General features: G+C 37.6%; 1 protein-coding gene across 1 annotated transcript in view; it reads left to right on the plus strand.

The window, feature by feature from the left end:
- The window catches only part of CCSER1 (coiled-coil serine rich protein 1), a gene marked incomplete at both ends in the record, with an annotated part of 543,822 nt that overhangs the window by 28,103 nt on the left and 490,833 nt on the right, over positions 1 to 24,886 (plus strand). The window contains one exon of the mRNA XM_082281877.1: positions 18,758 to 18,851. Within this exon, the coding sequence (XP_082138003.1) occupies positions 18,758 to 18,851 (94 nt within the window). The remainder of the gene's footprint in view (positions 1 to 18,757; positions 18,852 to 24,886) is intronic.

Raw genomic sequence — 24,886 nt, forward strand, 5'->3', positions numbered from 1 at the left:
AAATGTCTTAGACATTTTTTACTTTGGTGACTAGTGCATTTCAATAAACATTCCTACAGTGACATTTTGCAAAATTCCTTCAGTTATGCATTCCAAGGTATGTTAATACACCAGCAAACTGGAGGAAAGTTTTGTCCACCAAGCTGATGTAATTCCACTCTCTTTTTCCAGGGGCAAAGTTTTCTGTTTGAATCTTCAGATGCTTGAAGTATTTCAAGGATCATTCATCTTAAATTCCACGAACTTTTTCTGCCTTTAGTGTTTCCTGTTTGCTACTGCAGAGCCTTGGGACAACCAGCAATAGCAAAGACTTGGTAGAATGACTTAGATGGAATTGAAGCAATCTGAAACTGAGACTGTGTATGAAGATATTCTTACAGAGTTTTCTTAATGAAGGGAAAGGGTGATTACTTGTTTCGTGTTCAGAAATAGAACTGGCATTATTTCTCTTCCCCATAAACATTGGGAAAATCTTGCAAGGAACAGAGTGTTGTTTTAAACCCTCCCACCCTCCCCTATGCAAAAAATTGCTGTGTAAGGTTGTTCTCTTTATGTTACGGAATTGTCCAAAAGTCTTGCAGCAATTAATTTATCATGTAACTACATTTTACGTAGTTAAAATAATCTCTTAGCATTCACTGAATGTATTATCTGTAGTTTAGAAGAAGAGTATTCAGTATTTTAAGATGGAAGATAGCTCTGCTAAGGGTGTCCCGTCATTTTCCCCATTTACCACTTCATTTTCTATTCCCTTTCTCTTTCTACCCTTGATTAAATACTGTGCTATGATGCTCATGAGAATAACTGGGATGAGCAGAAGCATTACTAACAGGAAAAAATTGCAGCCTCCAGCAAGTACTTTTTCTTATTAGTCAATGTGCCACCTTATAAGAATGTGATTAATTTCAGATCAGAACTTCACTTTAATGATGTGCTGATGTAATGCTCTATGTAGGTCATTTGTTCTTCCAGCCCCCAGAAATCTGCTGGGCATTGAGGTAGTCCTTGTCTTATTTTTGTATCTGTGATGACCACTGATGAAAGAATATCTTTTTAGATTAATGCTGTTATCTTTTTTAGGGAATTTATCTTGGTCTGAAGCCTAACACTACAGAATTAGTAGTAATATAGTAGTTGGAAGTTTTACTTTATTCAAGTAAAAAGTTGCTGGTAGGCCCATTTTGATAGAACTGTACTCGTGGAGAATTGGCTGTAGCACAGGAATGGAGACTGCATCTCTTTTTTGACTGTGTGATGTCAGTAGGGCATTTGAGAAATGCAATTTCTGCATAGTTGTTATTGTAGTGCATATCCTGAATTGGATCCTGAGATGAAAAATGGAAGAAGAGCAAAGCATTGATACTTGCTAAGCTTGGCTTTGGTCAGGAGCGTTGATGTTGGTACTAGGATTGGATGGTAACAAAACCAGCTGAGTCAAAAGTGTAACTTTTGTAGATTATTCCATATGGTCAAATGATACCTCTCGTGGAAGTAGTAAGGCAGCTGTGTCTTTCTAGAACAACCATGGAGACTGCTTAAAAAAGCAAAAATTCTGATTCCTAATTATATGGAATTGGTTTGTGTTCATTCAAGATTTGCCTAGTATGTCTGTGATTTCTCCCTTGAAAATCAGGAACTTGTGTTTGTACTGCTTACAAAGAACATCTTAAAAAACCCCACAACACCACAACTCCAAGACAAAACTAATGTACCTGGCATGGAAAACGTCACAGCAATAGCAAGGAAAGAAAGGCAGATGCTTATGGTTGTATCAGACTGTCACGAGCTTGGGAAAGAAGGGCTGAATATCCAGCTAAAGTGAAATGGAGGTAGGAGAATTCTGAATTTTGTTGATTTTAAAATAAATTACATTTCACTGAACTTACATGCTTCTGGCTTCTGGGACTTTATTTTTAAAGCATTCATTAGTGCTTCTTTCCCCAAAAAATCCATTATGCTAAGCTTTTTTTAAAAAATTCTAAAGAGTGAGAAGAGCATTTTGGATTGCACAGCAAAACTGTTAGACAGCACTCCCATTCCATGTGAACCCATGTGAAGCCAGGGAACAGACTTCCCTAAAACAGTAAGTAAAGGGCCCATGTAAAACATCTAGGAGAGACAATGGTGTTAAGATGCTCAGTTACAGACTTGCTTTAGAATAAGCACTCTGAAATAATCGTGCTCGTGCCCAGCGGTTAGTCACACGATTCTGCTGCCCGTTTGCTACTTGAAGGTACAAGTGTAGTTTCACTGCTGACTGCACTGTTGGGGGAAGTAATTTCATTCACAAGTGAATAAATTCAAAAGTGTTGTTTCTTGGTGTTATTCCTGCCTCCTGTTAGCCAATGGGCAGTTCCAGTCCAAAAACCCTTCCTGAATATTGATTAGCCTTGCATTTTAAGCTGGTAGAATGTAACCCTGAGTTATGAGCAGCAACTTATGTTTAAAGGAGTATGAGATAAGGAATAGTTGAAAATGTTCTTGGGATGGTGTTCGATTAATTTGCAAGTCTGTGGGATGGAAGGACAGTCTGAGGGACACGGCATGTAAACTCATGGCTGCGTCGTTGTCTTTGCCAACCAGCTGATTCCATGAGCTATCACCTTTGGATAAATTTGCAGAGCACCTACTATGCTGTGAACTTCTTGTGATGTGAGCTCGGAATATGCATGTGGACAGACCTCACATTACTTAGATTTCACATAGACAGTTTTGCTGCTCATTAGAGTTTACTGTTCAGAGACTAAAATTAAGTGTCAAGATTAATTACAAAAACCTATCTTTATTTGCTGGCTTTTATTCTTAAAATTTAGTAGTAGTAATGACTGCCTTATCTATCAGCATAAAACATAATTCTCTGGTATTGTATCAGCAGATGCAAATGACTTGGAAATTTTTCTTCAGCAGTACTATAATAAGAAACTGTGGTGTCATAAAGTAATTTCATAACTCATAAATTTGGAGTCTAACTCTGAAGAAGAGACTGTTTTCTCACAATCATAGAAAAATATTCTGTGCATTAAACAGCCACAGAATGGAGAAAATAGTTTGTTTGCTTATTTGAATGTTGTGTGAATTAACCTCTCCTTCTGTACCATGTCCTCAGGGAAGTAGTTAGTTATCATTTGTATTTATAATTGCTGTTTGTTGACCCCAGCCATGAGCTGGCAACCAAGAAGATTCACCAGCTGTCTGTAAAGAAGTCAAGCTTTCAAAGGGTTTACATGCAAGTAGAAAAGGAAGGATTTTTCTTAAATGTAAACACAAGATGTGACTGATGATTAAAAAAGAAGTGTTAACATAAGGAGTCTGGTGAGTGAAACAACACAATGAAATATGATATGCAGAAGATTGCAAATTCTTGGAGATCATTGAAAGAACTACCTATTTGGTAAGAAATCCCATTTAATTTGCCCTAATAAATTCCAGAAAAGTGTCAGGGCTTCTACAAATGGGAGCCTCTGGTTGTACATGTACTTAATGGGAGTTGTCTGAGAAGAAAACCTCACTACTAGAATATGATCACAAGCCAGAAATGACAGTGTAATGTCAAGTGATGACCACTGTCTGTCTTCCTGTAGAATGAGTTTCTCCACTTGTCAGTTCTGAACCTTGTTTCAGTGTATGTCTCTCTTATCTCTTGTCCTCTGGGCCATGCACTACTGTGAAAAGCTTAATTCTGTCTTCTCCCTGACCTTCTCCACACTAATGATGGGCTGCTTTTAGTTCCATTTGTATCACGTTGTGTTAAGGGCTGTATTATCAGCTAAAGCAGCAAGGATTATTAGTTATACTGTAGTGATTAAATTAATAGCTCTTTTCTGAGTGCATAGGCAATCTATGAATAGATTTATCTTGATACGGAATTTCACTACCACCCAGTATTCAAAAAAGAAATGCAATCTGTAGCAGCTTTTCTTTTTGCCCGTTGCTGACTTAGAGTACAGTAAGAATGCGTAAGTCAGAGGCTGTTATTTTCTCTGATCTGAGTAGAAGCAGTTTCAGATGTACAGAAATAAACCTAAAACCGTAATTTTTCTTTGTTTTGTGCTTGGGTTGAAAGCATCAGCTAGTCCTGTGTATCACATGAAATAGAAAGTAGTATTCACTATCCTGAACAGTTATTTTCATTGACAGTGGAACAGAGAAATGTAGATTATCTATATGGATGGTGTAATGCCATTACCATGTGATGTAATTTATATGGATACAGAAAGTTGGTATGATTATTATACTCGGGCTTTTTTATATCAGTAAGAGAAAATTCCAAGTTGCCACTAAAGAACTTGCATTATGTTTCATAGTATCTTCAGCAGGAGTGGGCCGGAGTCCCATAACAAGATTATGCTCAGTTTAAGAACTTCCGTGAAGAAGTAAGGAGTGAGTCAGGTGATTGTCAATCACAAGTTGAGTTCTTTATTTTTTTAAGGGGAACTTTCTTCTGAGAATTTAAAAAAACCCTTTTGACATAACTTTTCTTCAATTTATTTTTTAGAAACTTGGTTTTTATTAAAGGGAAAATTTGAAGTATAAAGTTCATATATATCAAGGTTAAAATGCAGTACCATATCATCTTGGTTTTAGTTTGAAAAAAAGTACGTGTGTGTGTGTTTGGTTGGAATACAAGTGTAACAGAGAAGGCACTTGGAACTTTTGCACCCAGAGCTAAATTTAACAGGATGCCAGCAAGCTATCGGGTCTGCCAATGATAACAGCAATTATGTAGTACTGGGTAGCATTAATATTTAAATGTATAAACCTTTCCATTATACTCTAAATTTACAGAATATGGAACTCTGATGCAAAAATTGAAGGCAATTATTCTGTGGTATAAGTAGCCTATTTGTCTCTTTCAGAGATCCATGAAGTTGTCTGTTGATTGTTGTGCCTAGAAATTAATTTTTGATTACCTGATTTTCTTAACATAAATAGACCACCAACTGCATTCCAAACTGCAGTTCAAACTCCAGTTTTTTTGGGAAATGTGTCTGCTTTCTGCAGATCTCATGGATTTTATCCAGGAGCTCATTTTTCCTCTGGGCCACTCGGTGGCACTAGGCTTCTTCAGAATGATGAACACTGCTGTAAAATGTGCCTGTGCTTCAGAGTAGAAGGCTGCTCGATTTCTTGTGTCATGTGATAGCTAAGCCTTTTGATTAAAACATGGTTTATGTTTTCCTTATATTATAGAAATAGCAGTCAGATAATATTTGGAGAGCGTTTAGGAGCAGCATGCCACTGCAATGTAGAAAACCGTGTTGAGGCGTTGGGAAGAGAGCAAGCAGGGTTCTCTTGATTTTTTGGCAGGTGAGGCCCATGGCAAGGAATCCTCTTTGAGCTTTTTAGTTCTGATGATGCCACTGTCATAGCCAGGGAGCTGTAACCCTGCAGTACAAGGAAACTGGCAGTGCTTTGTCCTTGGAGTTGGGAAGGATATGCGAATCTCTCAGGAGTAAAGAATCCTGATAGATAAAGTATCATGGCAAGGAAAATCCTTATGCTGAAGCTCGGCAAGGTCATGTGCCAAGCTTCAACTGTGGAGTTCTGTGGTGTTGCCTAAGGGGAAGAGATGCCTTTAGGCACTGCGTAGCTGGCAGGCTAAGGACTTCTCTTGTGATGTGGAGGAATGCTTTGAGTGAGGTGATGGACAGGCCAGCTCAGCATGCTTTTACTCTGCTTTTGTAAGCATCAACTCGCTGTAAAAGAAATTTTGAGTATCAGAGTGAGAGCTTCTAATTGTTCAGAGCTGTTGCTTAGTAGCAATGCAGGTACTGTGTGGAGGGGAAAATAAAATCCTACTGTACTTAGGCCTAACAGAGTTTAGACTTGGTTTCCTTTTTACTATACATTGTCTCAAGACATTTCAGAAAAGAATGATTTAGTAATAGACACTGTACACGAATGAAAAAGCTAAATTTCATACGGTATGACATCATGCAAAAAAAGATACTATGTGAATTTTCTTTTTTTAATATTGCAGTAAATCATGGGGTTTTTGTTTTGGTTTGGTTTTTTTAGTATATAAACACTGCATAGAGATACTGATTAAAAGACACCTTTCTCATTCTGCACAGGCATAGGATGCTGCAGCTGAATGAAGCCATTATGGCCGAGGCAGTTACAGCTCTCGATTTTCCACCTGGCTTTTGATTGTAGCAGATGCAGTGCTTGAATGTTACTCTTCCAAATACCTGCTGTAGCTAAGCTTCTGCATTTTGCCTTTAAGACTGTCACTTTCCAATGTAGTGAATGTTGGTAAAGAGGTTCAAAATTTCCCAGGGAAAGGACAAAACAATTTTCTGCTTAGACAGTGGGATGGCATCAATCTTACGCTCTAGAAAAGTAGGCTAATAAGTTGTCATTTGTAGAAGTTCATGTATTCTTCCACTGCAGACCTGGGAATAACAGCACAGCATAGTACTGAACTCCAGAATAGTCTTTATATGTGCTGGCTTTTTCACAATGATTGTGTTTGCTTTATGACTCCAGTAAGTGGAAAGAAAACAAAACCTAATTTTTGGTTAATCCAGTCTATACATACAGAATTAAGGTTGCAGAAGTTATGGGCTTTGATTATTGATCAGATTTTTTTGCTCAGCACATTCAGTAGTATCTAGTCTTTATGTAGCTTCTGCTGCCTGTTTCTGGAACCTCTTTACTTCTGTAATTTTATTTTAAACTGAAAGCAACAGCAGCTCGGAGAAGGAGCTTACATGCAGGAGAGCATCTTAAAAATAGGGATACTGACCAAGAAGCAACATGCCACTTTGTTTTGGAAGTGTGAGGATGTCTGCTAATCCTTTTAAAAAGTGGCATTGGAACCTGTTGACTGAAGTGAGGTTGGAACCTGGTTGAGAATAAGTAGTTTTAACATCAGTAATATTGGTATACTGAGAATACTCTAGAAGTAAAATATTCAAAATGATAGTACTAGTACTTCCTCAGTCTTGTAAACATTTCAAAATAATGTCAGTCTGCCAGCTCTAAGACAGCAAATGTTTGCTGTTTAATACTTCAGCTTATTCTCCAAAGTCCTGACTATATAGATGTGGAAGACTGGTCTCACTTAAGAGACTAAGTTCTTTTTAGTATAAATTTGAAAATTGTTATATGCTGAATAAGATTTTTGTGGCAGGTATTCTCTAGATGTGTTTATTGTGATGGGCCTACTGAAGTTTAGTCCGTGAGGATTCATCTTATTCATGTTGTGGGATAAAAACCTGACTTCAGCACTGAGCAAGTCTGGGTTTTTGTGGTGTTGCCTGCTTAGAGTGGAAATGAAGCAGAAACTGTTAGTGCCACTATCCCGTTCAAGACAGAAGACTGTGTTTTACTTAACTTTTAAAGAAAATCATAACCTACTCTGTGATCCTTTTAAAATCTAGACTATTGACCAAGAAGCTATCTTTTTTTAGGCTTCTTAACAATTTGCCCTGAGCACCTAGCTCTTAACAAATAATGAGAGCATTGATTCGATGAAAGGAAAAAAAACCCAAACTGGAGCACATTCGACTATTAAATTAAAAATTTATTCCAATTAGTACTGGGGAGACTGCTTTCTAGCGTTCTAAATTAGGCAGTTGGGAATTAATGGCAAGTGAAAATCATTATAATGATAGTCTTTTTTGGTTAGGATTTGAGGAAGTTTCTGACAGTGTCACCATGACCTCAAAGAGTTTAAATTGCTCTCTATACTGAAGATGCATAAATGTTGATTAGTGAAAAAGGTCTTTGGAGTACTTGCTAGTGGAGCTGAGCCTTTCCTGACTGTCCAAGGTCTAACTTGTCAGTGCAATAAGCCACCCATCTCTGTTTGTTCAAGCCCCAGACTTGTCACATGCTCAGGATGAAGAATCCTGTGACTTCATAAAGAATATTTAGTGGCAAACCAGAGAGCCTTTAACAACTAAGTTGCTGATTCAGTGACTGCATTTTTTCACTCGTTGTCCTTCTAAACCAAAAACTTGCTATTTCTTTGCTGTTCTTTATTATATGCACATTATTTCTGTTAAATTTATAGGAAGAATAGGAATTGTCAAAGAAACATGGCAGATACCATTTAAACTGCAAAGCCACACAGTGAGCGGAAATAAATGGAAGCAAGAATTGGGGGTCAAAGACCTGTAAGCAGAGTGAAAAGTTTTGTGCTTTGCTTTGTGATAAATTCTTTATCTAATGTTTTAGAATGTTGTTTTCTTCTGAACATCCAGCTACTGATTCAGTCTCTACAATACTTGTATGACATTTGGGCCCCATATGCACGTATATATAACATATGTTCTGTTTAATATTATTATTTGGGTGTTCACTGGTTGGAATGCATCAGCAATTGCATTTTCTCGACCTGATAATAAGAGGGGGTTGAGCCTGACATAAGTCTGATTTTTAAGCTGCTATATTGACTCAAATTACTGAAGGCTTGGATGTCCTGCCAGCATGTAACAGTGTGTGATGCAATTAACATTACTAAGGGTTATGCTGTACTGAAAATGAAGTGAGTTCATTGCCTTACAAAGGGAATCATCTTCAGCTTCTTCTTTAGGCTCTGAAGTAGTGGTAAAACTAGGGCTGTTGTTCGGGTAGGCTGGACAGATAGGGGTGCCCAAAAGCTTCAAGCTAGCCTAATTATCTTCCCAGGCCTTAGTTCAAGGGATGTTATACCTCTCCAAGAGTGTTGTGTTCTCAGGTCTTTCCACTTTGCTCTGGCAAGGAGATCACCCTCTTAATAGCACACTGACTTCATCAACAGATAATTTTTTTGGGGAGCCAAATACTGTGACGCAGCCAGATTCTGTTGGTTATCCCTAGTTGTGGTTGGCAAGGTGAGTGGCAGCTTGGGTGCAGATTTGATCATCTCTGATTTCAGACATAACAGCCAGGTGAACTGATACCTGTATAGTGTTCTGCTCTTCAGCTGGACATGCTTGGCATGCCAAATTTTCCTGTTCAGGTGAAGCACCTGTGTAAGTCATGGGAAAGAACTGGACACTGTTTTATAGATATTAATACCGTTCTTTCATTCTGTGGTCTAGAGCCAAATACTTGTTAGGAGACCATGCACATGTAGATACTGAAAGAGACAGATGTCTTAACCATCAAAGTTTTGAAAGTACAGTGGAAGGAACAAAGCCAGTAAAATGTATGCATTGCAGGATTTCCAGAAAGTGGTTGTGGTTTCTGTCTCTGTGAGATTTCGATAACTCTCCAAGATGGATTGTTGCATTTTGTATTGCTGCTGTTAGTCAAAGCTTGTAACAGTTTGCCTTGCGACAAGTTCCGAATTCACTGCCCATTCAACTGTGATAATAATAATAAAAAAATCTTTCTTCTGGGCTAGCAATTCTAGTAATTGACATTACACTTCTTCCAATAAAAAAAGAAAAAATCAAAACAAAAACCAAACCAAAGAAAGTGGAAGAAAGTATGCAGTAGTAGAAAAATGCCATTTGAGCAGAAGAATTTCTCAAAGAATGATATAAACCCCTGTTTACCAGAGCAGCCATAGGCCAATGTTGCCATGGAAACAGAAAGAATTCAAATAATATTAGCCATAGCATATCTAGTATATATTGCATTAATGACACTATACCAAAGGGTCACTTGTGGTTTTATTTACAGGGCTCACTTTTCAGTGATTTATTGCCAATATCAGAGGCTAGAATTTAAAATTAGAGATGGAAAGTTCAGCCATAATTGGCTTATAATAATATTGGGAATGAAAAAAATATTTATTTAATCATATGTCTAGAAGAGTTTAGAGGTTTTGATATGCAGAAAGTTTTTAGTCTTTTCTTAGAAACAAAATCATGCTCAAGCCATAAAACAGATTATCCTTATTTGGCATCCAAAAGTGCTGACTCCAACAGTATAGATGACAGAACTAGAACATTCTTTCATTTGCAAGAAAAATCCAATCAGTTCTTGAGCTTGGTATGTAACTGTTTGGGGAAAGGGGTTTGAATTCAGCTGTGTCTGCCAGATGAATGTGGCTGGTGCTGGATTGTGGCAATAGGTGAATTGTTCTGATCTAGTTTGTCAGAGCAATGATATTCTTTGAATAAGAGTTTTACATAGGAGTGGTAGGGATTTATCATGACTGTAAACACTGAGGTTCTTCTTCCTCTTGTATCCCCTGATTTTAAATTTTTTTCTTTATGGCACCCAGGTCCTTACTAGTTCTATGGTTATGATATTTTTTTTTTTTTCCCCTCTGTACCACTGGCTGAGAAAAGGCAAAAGTAGAATTGAAGATTCTTTACATGTCATAAAGCCAATTTTGACCCTTTATATGTTGGCTGAAGCTTTGACTTGGGTGCTTTCAGGACATGTACAAAGTTCCAAGTGACAGAAAGTTGAGATGTAAGTGATGTTTTTAATTTGAGTGGGTTTGGAAGAAAATAACTGCCAGATCCATGTGTTGAATAACCTGTTGGACATGGCTTAGATGTACTCACATCTCTAAGGCATATACAAATAAGCATCACAGAGTGGTCTAAATCATATCCTGTAAAAATGCAGGATAGAGATGCTCAAGGAGCTTTTTCTGTGTTTGGCAGAAAAATCTGGCATGAGTGTAGAAAACTTTCCCAAAGCTGTGTGCTGATAATGACTGCACTAGAATAATGCTTTGCCTATTACAAAAGCTGTAAAAACATTAACTAATCCACAAAGCAGATTACATGTTGCAGATGTATCCCTCTGCTGGGAGGAAAGCATATGTGTGAGTGAGGAAGAAAAAAAAAATCTTTTAAAGGAGGCTTTATTTTGTCCCTTTAAGCTTTATTGCATTTCTTTGGCTGTATTTTCATACTTTATCTTAAGAATGGGGTTTTTTTGTAGGATTCTGTTAATGAAATTTCAGATTGATGTATGAAAAATGTATACACCTTTTTCAACACTGAAAATCCCATTGTCTTGATTCTGTTTACAACCAAAATGAATCTCAACACTCTAAAGTTATTTGAAAGAGTGGTGACCATTTAGCAAAGCACCTCTCTGTCTGAAATTACATTTTTTTCCTTTTTTTCACAGATACAGTTCTCAGGCTTTGTGCTGCACAGACACTTTGGCACATATTCAGTGTGGCTCTTACTTTGATATTCTTGACAAATTGTGAATTCAGGTTTAGGTGACTGTTGTCTTATCAGGTTTGTCAAGAGCTGATCCTTATCTAGGACTGACTTGAACATGGATTTAGAATGCTATGATAGATGCTTAAAATTGCTTAAAACTAAAACTTAACTTCTGAGGCCACCTGTTGCCTTCCAGCTCCCTTCAGAGCTGTTTATCTGTGCCTGCATGTTGCAAGTGGGTGTGCACATACCTGTATATAAGTGTATGAATTAAAGATGGCTGCTGAGTTAAAAATGGGATTGTTTAGGAGATGAGAAACAAGGCCAGTCTTGCTGGGATGTGGGTGCTGGTGATGGCAGTGGTCTTTGCCATTACCCTTACTGGGTCTGTGGAGGCCAGACTCTGCTCTCTCAGGTGTTGGAAACCCGATCCAAAGTGTGCTGCTTCTTCCTTCCTCATCTTCGCTCACTCGTCCTTGATAGTTTTGTCTTTATCAGCCTCCTCCCCAAAAGGAAAGGGAGGGGACCTTATCTCCGTGTCCTTTAGGTCATCTAATTTTTGGAATGAGGACTAGTTCTGATTCCATCACTTGCCTTTCCTGCCTGTCCTATCACCTTTGTTATCATCTTTCTGAGGTCTTTTATGTGTTTTCCTAGATGTGGTTTGTGCAAATACATCACTACTCTGAGTCTTTGCAACATCATGTTGTTCATATTGCTGTGCTTAGTAGTATTACAAAATACTTCTGTATTGCTACCAGTTTCACTATTGGTGGCATTCCTGTGCTATTGCCCCTCCATTTTTGACTGACACTGTGGCAGGACAGGAGCATGGGCAGGTCCTGTCCTGCCACCAGCAGTGCTTGGGCTTGGCTGTATTCCCCTTGTGTAGTTCCAGGGAGCCGGCTGGATCTGTGGTACAGTGAGCCCTGTATGAGTTCCAACTTGAGACCTGTTGGGAGAGTCCATTAGTTACAATCACTCAGGCAAGAGCAGCATCATTGCAGACATTGATTTAATGCACAGAGAGAATCAAAAGGGCAGAAACAACAATCAGATGGAGAGTACTGCTCTTCCCTTACACGGCCAAAAGAGTGCACGCAGAAAATATTTTGAAGAATATTATGGTGGATCTGAGCTCTGTAGTTAGACAGTTGCCTCCACTGCTCATTTTCTGTCTCTGGTTCTTAATGGCATATTGATTTAGTATATAACTGGACTTTCACATGTTAGGTACAGAAAATGTTCTTACCAAACATTGCAACACTTTTTGTTTTCTGAAGTCTTCAATTCATACGTGTAGCGAATGATACGCTTCCTGGGTGGTGCTGTTCAGAAAAAAATAACTGTTTTAAGCTGCTCTTGGTATATGAAAGTAATCCATAAGCTTTACACTTGATGCAAAGATTTTTAGGCTGTTGGCAGGGATTCTATGTTTTTAAAAGTTTTTCTGTTTGCTGGATTTCATGTACTTTCATTTCCCTTTGAAGTGTTTGAGAGAGAGCAGAAGGGGAAATACTTCATTATGTCCATGAATTATTCAGGTACAGTTCTAGCAGCTAACATTACTTTAAATAGCTCAAGGTCTTTCTTTTTCCTTGAGTATGTCTCAGTTTTCATTCTTATGCTGATTGTATGCCATGTTCCTTTTTTGAATACAATTTTGATGAAGTACTATCCTTTGGCAATCTTTAGAAATCATTTCAGTCTTGAAGTAAGTATTTAATTCTGTTCTTCTCCAGCATCAGATATTCAGTGACCCTCAGTAGATACAGGTGAATTGTCATACATGTGAATTTACAAAAAATCAAATTATTCTCCCTAGAGTGTGTTTTCTATATACTCTTGTAAAAGCATTGATCTCAAATAGCCTCCCACATATATTTCTACAGTGAAGGAAAAAAGGAATCTGTAAAATTAAATATTAACATACTGTTACACTCTGAGAGGAATTTTACAAACCACATTTAGAACATCATTTCAATGGGGAGGCATGAACATTAAATCCTTGTATTTTGGAAATATCCCTCCCTCTCCCACCAATAACATACGAAAATTCGTATTTAGAAAATAGTGAAGAACAATAACACAGAGGAAGACAATTAGAAAGATGTGCAGAGGCCAACATAAGAGGAAAGGAAAGCAAAACAGAACAGAACCCAAAGTGAGTTTAAAATACTGTCCTTGTAGTTCTAAAAATAACTTTGAAAATCCAGTGATCGCTGCATAATCACTTACACAAATGAGACCATTGCTATTATTTCGGGGGGTGGAGAAAAGTGTTAAAAAATTATTCCCTTGAGGTTTAGGGTTTACCTGATATAGTCTAAAGAGGCAGTGGGGCAGAATTTCAGACAGTTGAGCAGAAATGCATTTCTCTGTGTGTGTGTGCCTGTACAAGACTTGGCTTTCCAAGAGGGGTGCGCATGACCAAAGCTCAACTCTCCGTTGAAATTGCAGCAGCAGTGAGAACTTTGCAAGGCAAGCAGCAGAGGAAGCGCAGTGACAAAACAGTGTCAAACAGTGCAAAGCTTGACCAAAAGATCCATTAAAGATTGAAATGTAGTCAGTATGTTCACGTTCATGACAGTAAGGGTATAGCAATGTGTTTATAACTGGAGTTAATGTCTCTATCCTTTTTCAGCCATGGATGTGTCTGAGAGAAATGTTTCTGAACTGAGTAATTGCAAACATGCCAATGCTTCAGTCTTGTAACTTAAGTTGCTTACTGGAGCACAGGTTCTCAAAGCCCTTGAAAAATCTCTGAGCAAATAGTAAAGATTTTGTTGCAGTATCACAATACAGCAATAAAATGGAAATCTCGATCTGTGTAGAAGAACCCAGAAATACACTGGAAAATGCAAGGCTCCAGTTTCAACCTGTGTGTGGTAGCCAAAAACACTGGTCAGGAAAAAAAATTGCATGTCCTTGCTCAGCAAAACAAGATTTGTCAGGGCTGAATAGCGCTTGAAAAATATGCAAAAGTTGTTTGAGTATCACATTGACTAGGGATTGCATGTTAATTAGAATAAAATTACAAAATAATAGATACAGCCCTCCAAAAATGTTGGTAATGACAGAGAATCTGTGTCTGCAGCCTTCAAGATCTTGCTGTTACTTGATTATTTCTACTGTTTAGGAGCAAGAAGTCTAGAATGAAGATGTGTGAAAACATGAAGAAATGAATCTTTTGATTGATGCCACTGATTACTGGCTGATTCAAAGGGGCAGATTTGTTACCTAAATCCAATTATTAAACTTGGTTTTGTGTATTAGTTATAAATACTCATGGGTTTACCTTACTCTGTTTATATGTATTGGGCAACTGATACAGTTATGCTAGGTCCATGTGAAATTGAATTACATTGCTTAATAAAATAATATATGTTACTGTATTTATATATGCATATGTGTGTTTTATTGCCATTTTTGAATAGCAGAGTCAATTTTTAGAGAAGTATTCTGTAATTCCATAAGCAGTAATTTCACTGGGTATTTATATGTGTAAGTTGGTTATTTGGAATAATAATTGGGAAAAAACACATGGTAAAGGAGGCTTCATAAAGAGATGTTGTTTGCTTTTTATTATTTGATGAAGCCCAACAGCAGATTTGCGACCTGTTGCTTTGGGCATTTTATATTATTTACTACTGAAGCTGTTATTTATTCCAGCTTTCAGACTCATTTTTAGTGTTGTTGAACTGAACTGAACAGGTATAAAAATAATTAAATACTTGGCTATTCTGGAAAGGGACTAAAATTTATGTATTAGGCACTAGTTTTCTTTTGAGTTTCCCTTCTTAGGAAGGGAAACTGGGAAGAGAGAAAGAAGGTAGGGTACTAAGGTGTAGGAAGGAAATCCCCTTCAACAAGCCTGAGTAAACTTACTGGCTGGGGGGAGCTGTGTGCCTAGTACATCTCTATTACTAAAAGGTTTCAGCTGTTTCTGAGCTATACCCATGTAAATCACTGTGGATCTTTTGATACTAAAACCATTCTTAGGTCATATTACTTAAGAATGTTAAGAAATTTGTGATTAGGCCCAGACTAAGTTGAGTACCATTGAATTCAGTGAGTCCTATCTAAGATACTCAGCTGTCAGATGAAAATAGCAGTTTATACTTCTTGTGGTTGCTGAAAGAATTTTAAATATGAAATTTGTTTTTAAGAAGTCACTGGTGCCTTGAAATATTCTTGGATTAGCATCCTGTTCTGCTTACAGCCACTATTGGTTATCAAACACATCTGAGCCATTGTACGAATCACTGCTTTTTATTCTGAGTTAGTAAGGTTTAAATTATCACTGCTAAATTCTTGTTTGAATAGAAACTTTTTAAAATAACAGTGGTAGGCCCCCAAGTCAAAGGTGGAAAGGATGGTTGGCAAACTGAGTTTATTAGTTTTTAAACTGGTTACAGGCTGTATTGACCAGGAAAAACTGAGACATGTGGGCAAATGATTGACTAAGTGTGTTCACATGCTCTTCTCACAGGTTATGATCAACTTCCAGATTGACTAGAAGAAAAAAGCACCATCATGTTAATTTTGAGTCTATTATAAAGGCAAAATAGTAGTAGAAGTCAAGCAGACAGTGGGAGTAGGAAGTATGTCTTAAGGCTTCTGAGGGGTTATTACAGAGTCAATAAAGGGGTTTTTTGCTGTGAGGTTGTGCCTTAACTAAATGGTTTCCCTACTAAAATAAATAAAAGGTATGCCATCCTAAATAGACAACAAATGGTTCCTTGAGACCTTGATGGAAGAATTAATTTCTTTTTCTCTCTGTAGCAAAGCCTTTAAACTATTCACTTGGAATGCTCTTTAGGGCTCGATCTCTCTTACTTTATTTTTTTTTAATATTTAATTGTGTTATTCTTCAAAGACTGCTGCAGCAGTGGTGAGGGGAAGAATGGGCAAAGGGTCAAGAGATATTAAACTTTAAAGGAAATTTCAATTTTTGCTAATTGTCATAGCAACAGAGTAATGAATCCTGGTGAGGAAGCAGAGGGACAGAGGCCATTGGTGTGTACTCACAGCGGTACCATGGAGCTGTTCTGTGGCATTAGGCAGGTCATTCTGAGAGCTTGCCTCTCTTATTTTCTAATACCATGTTTTCAGAAAATATTACTTAGTTAGAATAGCCTTGGGGATCTAACTAATGCTCTCTGCTTGGGTGGGCTTTTATGCATTCTTGAGTTGCTTTTGGTTCGTGTCCATGGAAGAACTCTGCCCACATGTGGGCGATTAGAGCAGAGCATCAGCTGGACTGTCAGCATCATTGACATACTTGGTGGTGGAGCATCCCTGTCAAAGCCCTCGTTCTTGCCATGATGGACAGTAGCTGCTTTTAATTTGTTTGGTCCCAGTCCTGTGATATGTCCCTTTATAAAGAACAAGTGAACTCCTGGGAACAGAGAGAGACTACTTCCCTGGAGGAGGTACTTACAAGAAGAATGCACCCGGGCAGGGCTTTTCTTTGTCACTTTAGCTTGCCTGCTGTTGTTGGTGCAGTTGAAGAGGCTGTAGGAAAGGGAAGGCAAAGGGGTCAGATGTGCTTTGGGAGGGCAGCTGGGAGCCCTCAGCTCAGGTGGATGAGAAGAGGTGCTGTTGTGTGGAGCAGGATGTACATCAGCCTTGCAGAACAGAGAGGATAGATGGAGCAAGGTTTGCCTCCACTCGGAGCGTTACTGGAAGTGAAGATCTTCCTTAAAGGCAGTAATAAGCTGGAGGAGAGATCAATACAAACTTTTTTCTTTTGGTCCTTCTTAAACGGTTCTTCAACTCTTCGGTTTAGAAAATTGTGTTTCTGTTTGTGTTTGTTAATTCCAAATCAAATGGAATTTGTTTCTTGATGAAGGCTGTGAGTCACTGTGTTTTTGCAAGCAATCTCCCAGGATTTCAGCCCACACGTAAATTACTGCACAAGATGTAGGAGATGCTCAATTAGCATGAATTCATTGCTCCTTGCTAGAATAGCTTATCAAAGGATGCTCAGCATTAATATCAATGATTCAGTTGGTCAACTGTAATATAGACAATAATTTTAATGTAAAGAACAAACCTGTGTACTCATACCTTTTTATGTTTTGCCTCTACTGGCATGAAAAACTTTTAGCTGTTGCTTAAAAATTGCAGGGATTGTTCTTCTGGACGTTTTCACCAATTTTTTTTTTTTTTTTTGTTACATTGATAAAACAATATATAAACAAAGTATGTCGTACGTTCTCTGAGTTTAATATACCATTTGATTAAGCTTGAGTGCATAATAGCATCTAAATTCAAAACAGGAGCAAAAAATGTACTAACAGCATTAGCAAGGGATTCTGTCTCTCATAAGAGGTTTCTTGTGCTGATGGTAAGTCAGGGAAAGAATGCAAGAAAAAGTCCTTGTGTTACCTGTGTGCTGTTTGTGAAAGAGTAGAAAACAGAGTTTGAAGAAATAATGACTCCAAAGGGTTGAATAGGTGCAAGTGGTGAGTAGGAATAAGAGGTGACATGTATTGTGGTGGAAAAATACTTAAAATAATTAGAAGGCACCAAAAAAAATATGGTTGGAACTGAAATCAAGAAGGGCTTTTACTGGTTTAATGTATCCTACTGTCATATTTGTCTACTTTCATTACAGCAGATTGCTATGCAGAGATCTCCCAGGCAGCTCAGTGCTTTGGGACGATAACCTGGCCTCTTTCACACCAATTTGTTCTGTTACATTAGTTATATTAGTGTTGGGAGCATGTGCAGTGCATAGGGTGCCAGCATCCATCCCATGCAGCAACTAATGGCTTACTTGCCTGTGGATGGACTGACGAATTGAGCCCTGCAATATTGCTTGTTGGTTAGCAAACAAAATGCTAAAGCAGCTTGAGAAGGCATTGTATTAGCTTTGATTAGGTGTTGGTGACTGTGGAGAAAATGGGTGTATTACCAGGTCAAAAGAAATGACCATAGAATAAAATACACATGGGGAGAAGATTGAGAATGACTATCCCTGTGTGTAAACCTGCCTTATCTGTCTGTGGTTAAGACATGGCAAACAAAATTAATCACCAAATAGTAATGGGGGCCTAAGCAGCTACACTTCAGAGTCAGATTTCTTCTCTGCCTATGTAAGCCTTTGCCACCCACGTAAATACTTAAAAATTCATGAGTTGATAATTCATGCCTGAATTTCCTGTTTATGCTAAATTTGTGTCTCATTATCCTTTGGATAAATAGAACAGTAAATCTCTCTTCGAAGCATATTGGTAAGGGCAGGCAGTGCTTAGAATTTCAATATTTAATAAAAAACATGCACTGATACTTTTATGTTGTGCTAAAAATAACATTTTTATTCTTCATAAAAAGTTATGCTTAAACTTGCAGAGACACAAAACCATCACTGAACAGTAAAAAAAAAAAAAAAGTCGGGTAGATGGTATTACTTGTACTTCTGGGGTTTTTTGTTAGATATCTGAGATCCTCTAAAAAGAGAATGGTGACAAACACATTTCACCTTGGACAGTTGTTTGATACAATTTCTAACAAGTCTAATGTAAGCAGAAAAATTTTCTGTAGCTCCTGCTTAGACACGTTTTCCAGATCTGATTGGAAATTATTTTGTGGAGAGCAATTTGGCTAACACATCTGTCTAAATGCTTCTTTTACTTTTCTTTTCTTTTTTTTTTTTTTTTTTTTATAATCTAAACTAGGATGTTTTGAATAACTTGGGTTCCTGTGAGTTGGATGAAGATGACTTAATGCTTGACTTGGAGTTCCTGGAAGAGCAGCATCACCATCGTTCTGGTAAGTCAGATAAATGCTGCCTGTCTTCAGTGAGGTATTGTTATTCTAGAAATACAAGGTAAATATGTGCAGTACAATTACTTGGAAATAAAAAGAAGTAATTTTCTTGGAAGGGGAAGAGTGGTATTCATTTTTTAGTGTTATTTCTAAATGTGTTTGTAATTAATCAAAAAAAGGCTCTTTACACAGCACTAGGACTTCATATGGTCAGTTATGAAATGGAAGTGATTTTTACAGCTACAGAAGAATTCCAGTACTGAGGGCAGACCCATCTGTTTTTCTAAATACGTAAAATGGCTGCTGCCTACCCCAGGCACTTAACAAAAAGAGCATTGCTGGAATAATTGCGATCACATTTTGTGTGTGCCAGAATAAAATTCTTGAAATAAAGGTTTGGCTTGAAACATGAGTGTAACTTGATCGTTTTGCTCATGGTTGGTTAAAGCCCTCTTGCACTGTCTTGATTAATAGCAATAAACTGTTGCGCTATACTGTGCTTACTACCATTTTATAATAGGATTATGCAAGGTAAGTTGAGGGACCTGCAGTGAGGAATGCTGCATTTCCTTTGGCTGGGATGTGAGACAGCAGGGCCTTGTCTGTGAATAGGAGAACTCCTGCTAACTCAGCAGGGTTTGGAGAGTCTTCAAGCCTATGTGAGATTTGTGCTTGATCCCAGGTAGAGTTCTGAGTTTATTCTGTTGCGATGTTCTCTCTGACAGTGCTGTGTGTTGAAGCACGAATAATTCTCACCCTCTCTTTTACCTGCTGTTCCCTGATCCCAGTTTCTCCATTCACCCACGTAGGTGCCCAAAGTGCACATTCCTGCAGACTCATGTGGAAGTGGGGTTTTTGAGACATGTGCTGGCTGGTGTGGACCATCTTGCGTTCTGGTCCCTTCTTTGATGCAAATTTAGCAATGGTTAAAGACAAGATGCTTGAGTTATGCTCCTGTTTGATATTTTCTGTGTATGATTATTCTGTGAACATATCTGCATTATCTCTATGATAATTCTGTTTAACCATTGTACTGTGCTTTTTAAACCCGTTTGTGTATCTACTTACAGGATGAAACAGCTGTTCCGTTTTCTTTGGTAGAGAGTAGGGAGTGTTGCAGCAGTAATATGTGCATGATCATAGTTTTCCAAATTATTGGGAGCTGGGATGCAGCAAATGAACTGCACAGAAAAGGTGCTTTCTAACCTGTACTGAATAATGCTATTAACTGGTTACAGAAAGTGAAATGACAGATAAAGAAATATGATTTCAAAAAGCCTAAAAACCAAAGATTACATTTTATAACATACAATCATATGGGGTTTAGACTTATGTATTCCCTGGACCTGTTGGAAACAAATTAACTGGCAGAACCATTTTCCATAAAAAAACTTCCCTAACATGTTGCACTTGGCTTGACCTTTGTTTTCCTTCTTTTTTTTCAAAGCACTGAATCAACAGTGAAAGAAAAGTTATGTCCAGTATATGATTACAAAGATTTGTAGCAGCTTCTGGAACAGTTAAGATAATAATGTCTGAGCGACGTACTTGATGGAGAAGTAATTAAGATGGAGATGTGATATGACACAAATTCTTCCTGCTCTTGGCTCATTATCCAGAGCAAATGAGGTGCTTTTAAAACATTGTCCTTTGAAGAATGGTGACCATTTCTATTCTGAGCCCTAATGTAGAGACACACGTTGCAGTATGCACATTGTCTTTTAACACAAATGTGTTTATTTTAGTAATATTTGCTCTTTGGTTTTATTTGTTTGATGTGTTTATTTTAGTAATATTGGCTCTTTGGTTTTATTTGTTTGGTGGTGAATCTAGCTGCAAAAAGTTTAGGATTTCCCTAGCTGTCACAGTTGTTTTTAAGACTTGGAAAGATAGAGCCACAGTATGAGTAGACTCAATTTCACCAAATAAAGCTGATGTCTTTATATTGCATTAGGATGTGGCACAAAACGATTAGTGTGATTGTAAGTCATCATCTTAATTTGCGTTAAGATATTGAGGTAATGTGCTTGATTTTTAGTGATTTACCATTTGAATACCACTGAAGTGCATAAAAGCCTTGAACTAGATACTGACATCAGAACACTTTTAACAAATCGCTTTTCTGATTCCTGTGTTGTGGCCAACTTCCAGGATTTAAGACTTCAACAAAAATTCTTTTTTACTAATTCCAAGTCAGTCCACTCTCTGTTTTCATTTCCGGGCTTCATTGTTTTCTTCCAAGAGGCATCTCTATTCATACCTGAATAGAATTCTTTTAAACTTCTTCATTTAAGTTATATTATCAAATATTTTTAATGCAATTTTTTCTACAGGCATCAGGATCATGTTGAAGACATACAGTTAATTTAATGCAGAGCTTTGCACTTTTGTAAGTGCATCAGATTGAAAGTGATCATATTTCTGGGTGTGTACATCTAAGCTCTTTCAGGTAATTGGGAGGCAATGTATGTTTTTTAAAAGTTCTTTAATCCTGCTCACTTCAGAAACAAGAAGACAACAGATTGCACATGGTGGATGAGCCAGTACTGTTATCGTAGAATATATTATTCTAATGGCATTTGAATAAAACCAAAGGACTGTTTAATTCTTGGAGTATGTGACTGGCGTAGAGTAGATGATTTTCCGTAATTTTTGCCAGTAGCAGGTTTGTTGAACTCTTTGTAAAGGCTTTTTCAAAACAATGGGCTTGAGAGTTTACCTATGGCTCGCTTCAGTTAAATTCAGTCAAGACAATTGCAGACATACAGATTTGTGAGCCTCCTTTTCCTTGTGGGTATGTGCTGTCTATCCTGTATAACTTATGTTATGTCAGCTTTACATATTTAAGCCATTTTATTGCACTGTTTGTTTACCTTCCTAACAAGTTTCTCTAATACTTGCAAGGGATCTGAGTATCTTCATGCTGAAGTCAACTGAGAGTTAATGCATGTGTTCTTAGTCTGTTATCAAAATAAAGGTGTTCACGAGTATACAAATACTGCACAAAATGCCGTTTTTTAAATGGAAACATTAAAATTATGCTCTTCTGAAAGTTAAAGGTATTAGCAGTACTGTGACTATTTGTAGTACAGTAAAAATCCTGTTGATGTTCTACATACAGATGCTGATTGTAGCATTTATTTGGTTAAGGCCATCAGTCCTAGAGCCATATTGCCATTCACTTATGCCCCATGTGGCTCTTGATGAACAATTCTCTGGGGAGTTACTATGGGGAGAAATGTTCCAAGAGAAGCTCTGTTCAGTATTTTAGCAAATAGATTGAAATATGAAGAGGTATAATTGGAAAATTATTCAGTTCTTTCTTCAGTTGTTACAGAGGGATAACTAAGGAATAGCTAAGAATAACTATTCTTCAAAAGGCTATGAAAATTTATAATGACAAATTGCATGAAGACAAGGGCTAACATCACATTTCTAACTTAAATATCACAAGCTATTCCTTGGTCAGGAGGCCGTATACAGCAAGCTGTGTCATTTAAACGTAGCAGTCCTGAAGAGTACTGCCCCAGTTAATAAGCACTGTCGATGAGTTGATTGATGGCGACTTGAGAATTCTCTTAAACGCCATTAGGAGCTTCAGTTTTTTAGAGATTTGTTAGTTAGGACACGATTTACAGTAGTTTCTGCTTTTAGCTCCTGTGGCTGTAAAGAAAAGTGTTTGTTAGTGTGAGGATATGTCTCTGTCTTTGTCCTGAAGCTGACAATATAATACTCATTTAACAAAATAATTGTATCATATTGATTTACCATAATTTTAGTGACCACTTATGAATAGAAAATAAGATTATATTGGAAAGATTTCTGGAAGAATTGGCTATTAAGGAGTTTTAAGAGGAGCTACGAGCCAGTTGGCAGGCAAGGAGATGTTGTTCCAGAAAGTGGAATGTGTGTTAATTAAAATACAGAGATAGAAAGGAGAAAGAGACCTCTTTCACTGTTTGCGGCAGTTTTTATTTATTTATCACCCCAACTCATTTTTTACTCGTATTCTTGTTCTGTCTCAGCTTTTCCCTAATGAGCTGGTTGCCCTCCAGCAGCATCCTCAGGAAATGGGGTTCCTGCAAAAAGGTGCTATAAATCCTTATGAGTACTAGCAAATCAAAAAATATCCCGAACTTTTTTCTCTAATCATACAATAGAATGTAAGGAGAACCTGCAAACCTCAGGCAGATGCTTCTACTTTGGATGTAGATACCTGTGCTTTCCTGGTTTTAGCATGGCTTCAGACGTCTGGAATTGCCTCATTTCCGGTTTTGTCTCCTTAAAAGTGAGTTTACTGCTTTAATTTACTACTTTAGCTTGTTTGAAAGGCTGTGTTCTAGAGATAAAGAATGTAAGACAGAGACTTTTTATTATCCTACCTAACACAATTGCTTTGAAATTTAATAAAATAATGTTTATACAGTACTTGGTGAGCGCAGAGCGCTACTGCATGCAAATTCAAAATGTTAATCAGTGTGATTTGCTGAGAGTTTTGCATACTGTTCTTAAGCTGGCATGCTTAAAATGAAGCATAATATGACATACATGGTGAGTCTTGAGGGTGCTTTTTTATTAATCTAAGTAAATTAGACGTTTAAAATATGCTGCAGCGTTGATTTCCGGCTGTAAAATAATGAAGTCAGCGGCTTCTATAGCGGGAAACCATTGCAGGTTTATGGAAAGTGACAGCATTAATTTAACCTCATTCATTTTCCTTTCCCCTTGTGAAACATGACAGATTTGATTCCAAGTATTGATTAGTCAAATGCATGAGGAAGACCTTTATATTCAGTGATACAACCAGTGGGGAATTTATTCAAGCAATGCACGTTAATGTGCATGAGTTGTGTGCTGGTGTTGTGCCATAGCCTATTGAAAACCAAATGGTTTTATGTGGTTGGTGTTGTCATTAAATCAGGACTGTAGTAAATGCCAGCCTTTTCTGGAAGTTCACAAAGCACACCTATCCAAGGGCTTTGGTAATTCCTTAAGTATGTGCCATTGGTGGCATGGAACAGGTGCCCTGCATCTTCCTACAAAGACGTGTGTGTGTACCTGGGATTTGCAGTGAGCGGTCCGGCTGAGAGCTGGGGGACTGCTCCTGGTGCTGAATATTAAACACATGCTCCTGTCTCTTCCCTGTCAGGCTCCACACTATGCAGTGACTATTCATGGGTGTGATATTGATTAGCTGTGTACCTAGACTGGCCTGTGCATCCATCATGTTGTGGCTGGAATGCTTGCTGAATAGTTTTGAATAATGTAGCTTGCTAAAATTTTTAGGAGAGATTTGTCTTCGGCTGGTGCTTTGGCCGTTTTGGATTTAATGCCTCAGCCTCAGCTGAAAACCTGTGACCCAGTGTACGCATGAAGCCTAGTTACTTCACCCAGCATATTTCAGAAATGAAATTATTCATCTTATTTGCTGGGGGGAAAAGAAGTGGAAATATGAAATTTTATATGAATATGAAACTTTATAATCCATCAAAATCCATCAAAATGTTATTTAGCTATTAAAAAACTGAAAAATTTCAGACATGGAACACATTTTGATTAAACCTAAGTTAAGACAATCTCTGTTAGAAGCATTTTAAGTGTGTTCTTAACTCTGGTAATACATGTTTTGGTACTTGCTCAAGGTTTATCAGTGAAATGGCAGATTGCAGCATGGGTTTTGCAGAATGAGGGGAAGGCAGGTTTTTGAGATGGACACACAACTTAAAAATACTTAGTGTAAATGTCAGATTAGGCATTCATTATATCAGAATATGGTCTTTTACATCACTACATTAGGCATTAGCAGCCTCACCAGCAAAAGCACAGTGTACTGCTTTTTTTTAGGAAGCAAACATCTGGCATTTGTATTGTATTTCTTTCAAATACAGCTAGCCTGCAGATCAATTGCCATCAGCACCCAACCAAACTAAACTGTTCATGTAATGACCTGGTCATATTAATTAGGTAGTTGCTGAGTTATTTTGAATGTGATGAACAAACTGTGTGAAAATTCTGTGGTGAGTTTGGAGCTCCTCCTG

The sequence above is a fragment of the Coloeus monedula genome (assembly GCF_965178545.1).
Source record: "Coloeus monedula genome assembly, chromosome: 5".
Classification (NCBI taxonomy): Eukaryota; Metazoa; Chordata; class Aves; order Passeriformes; family Corvidae; genus Coloeus; species Coloeus monedula.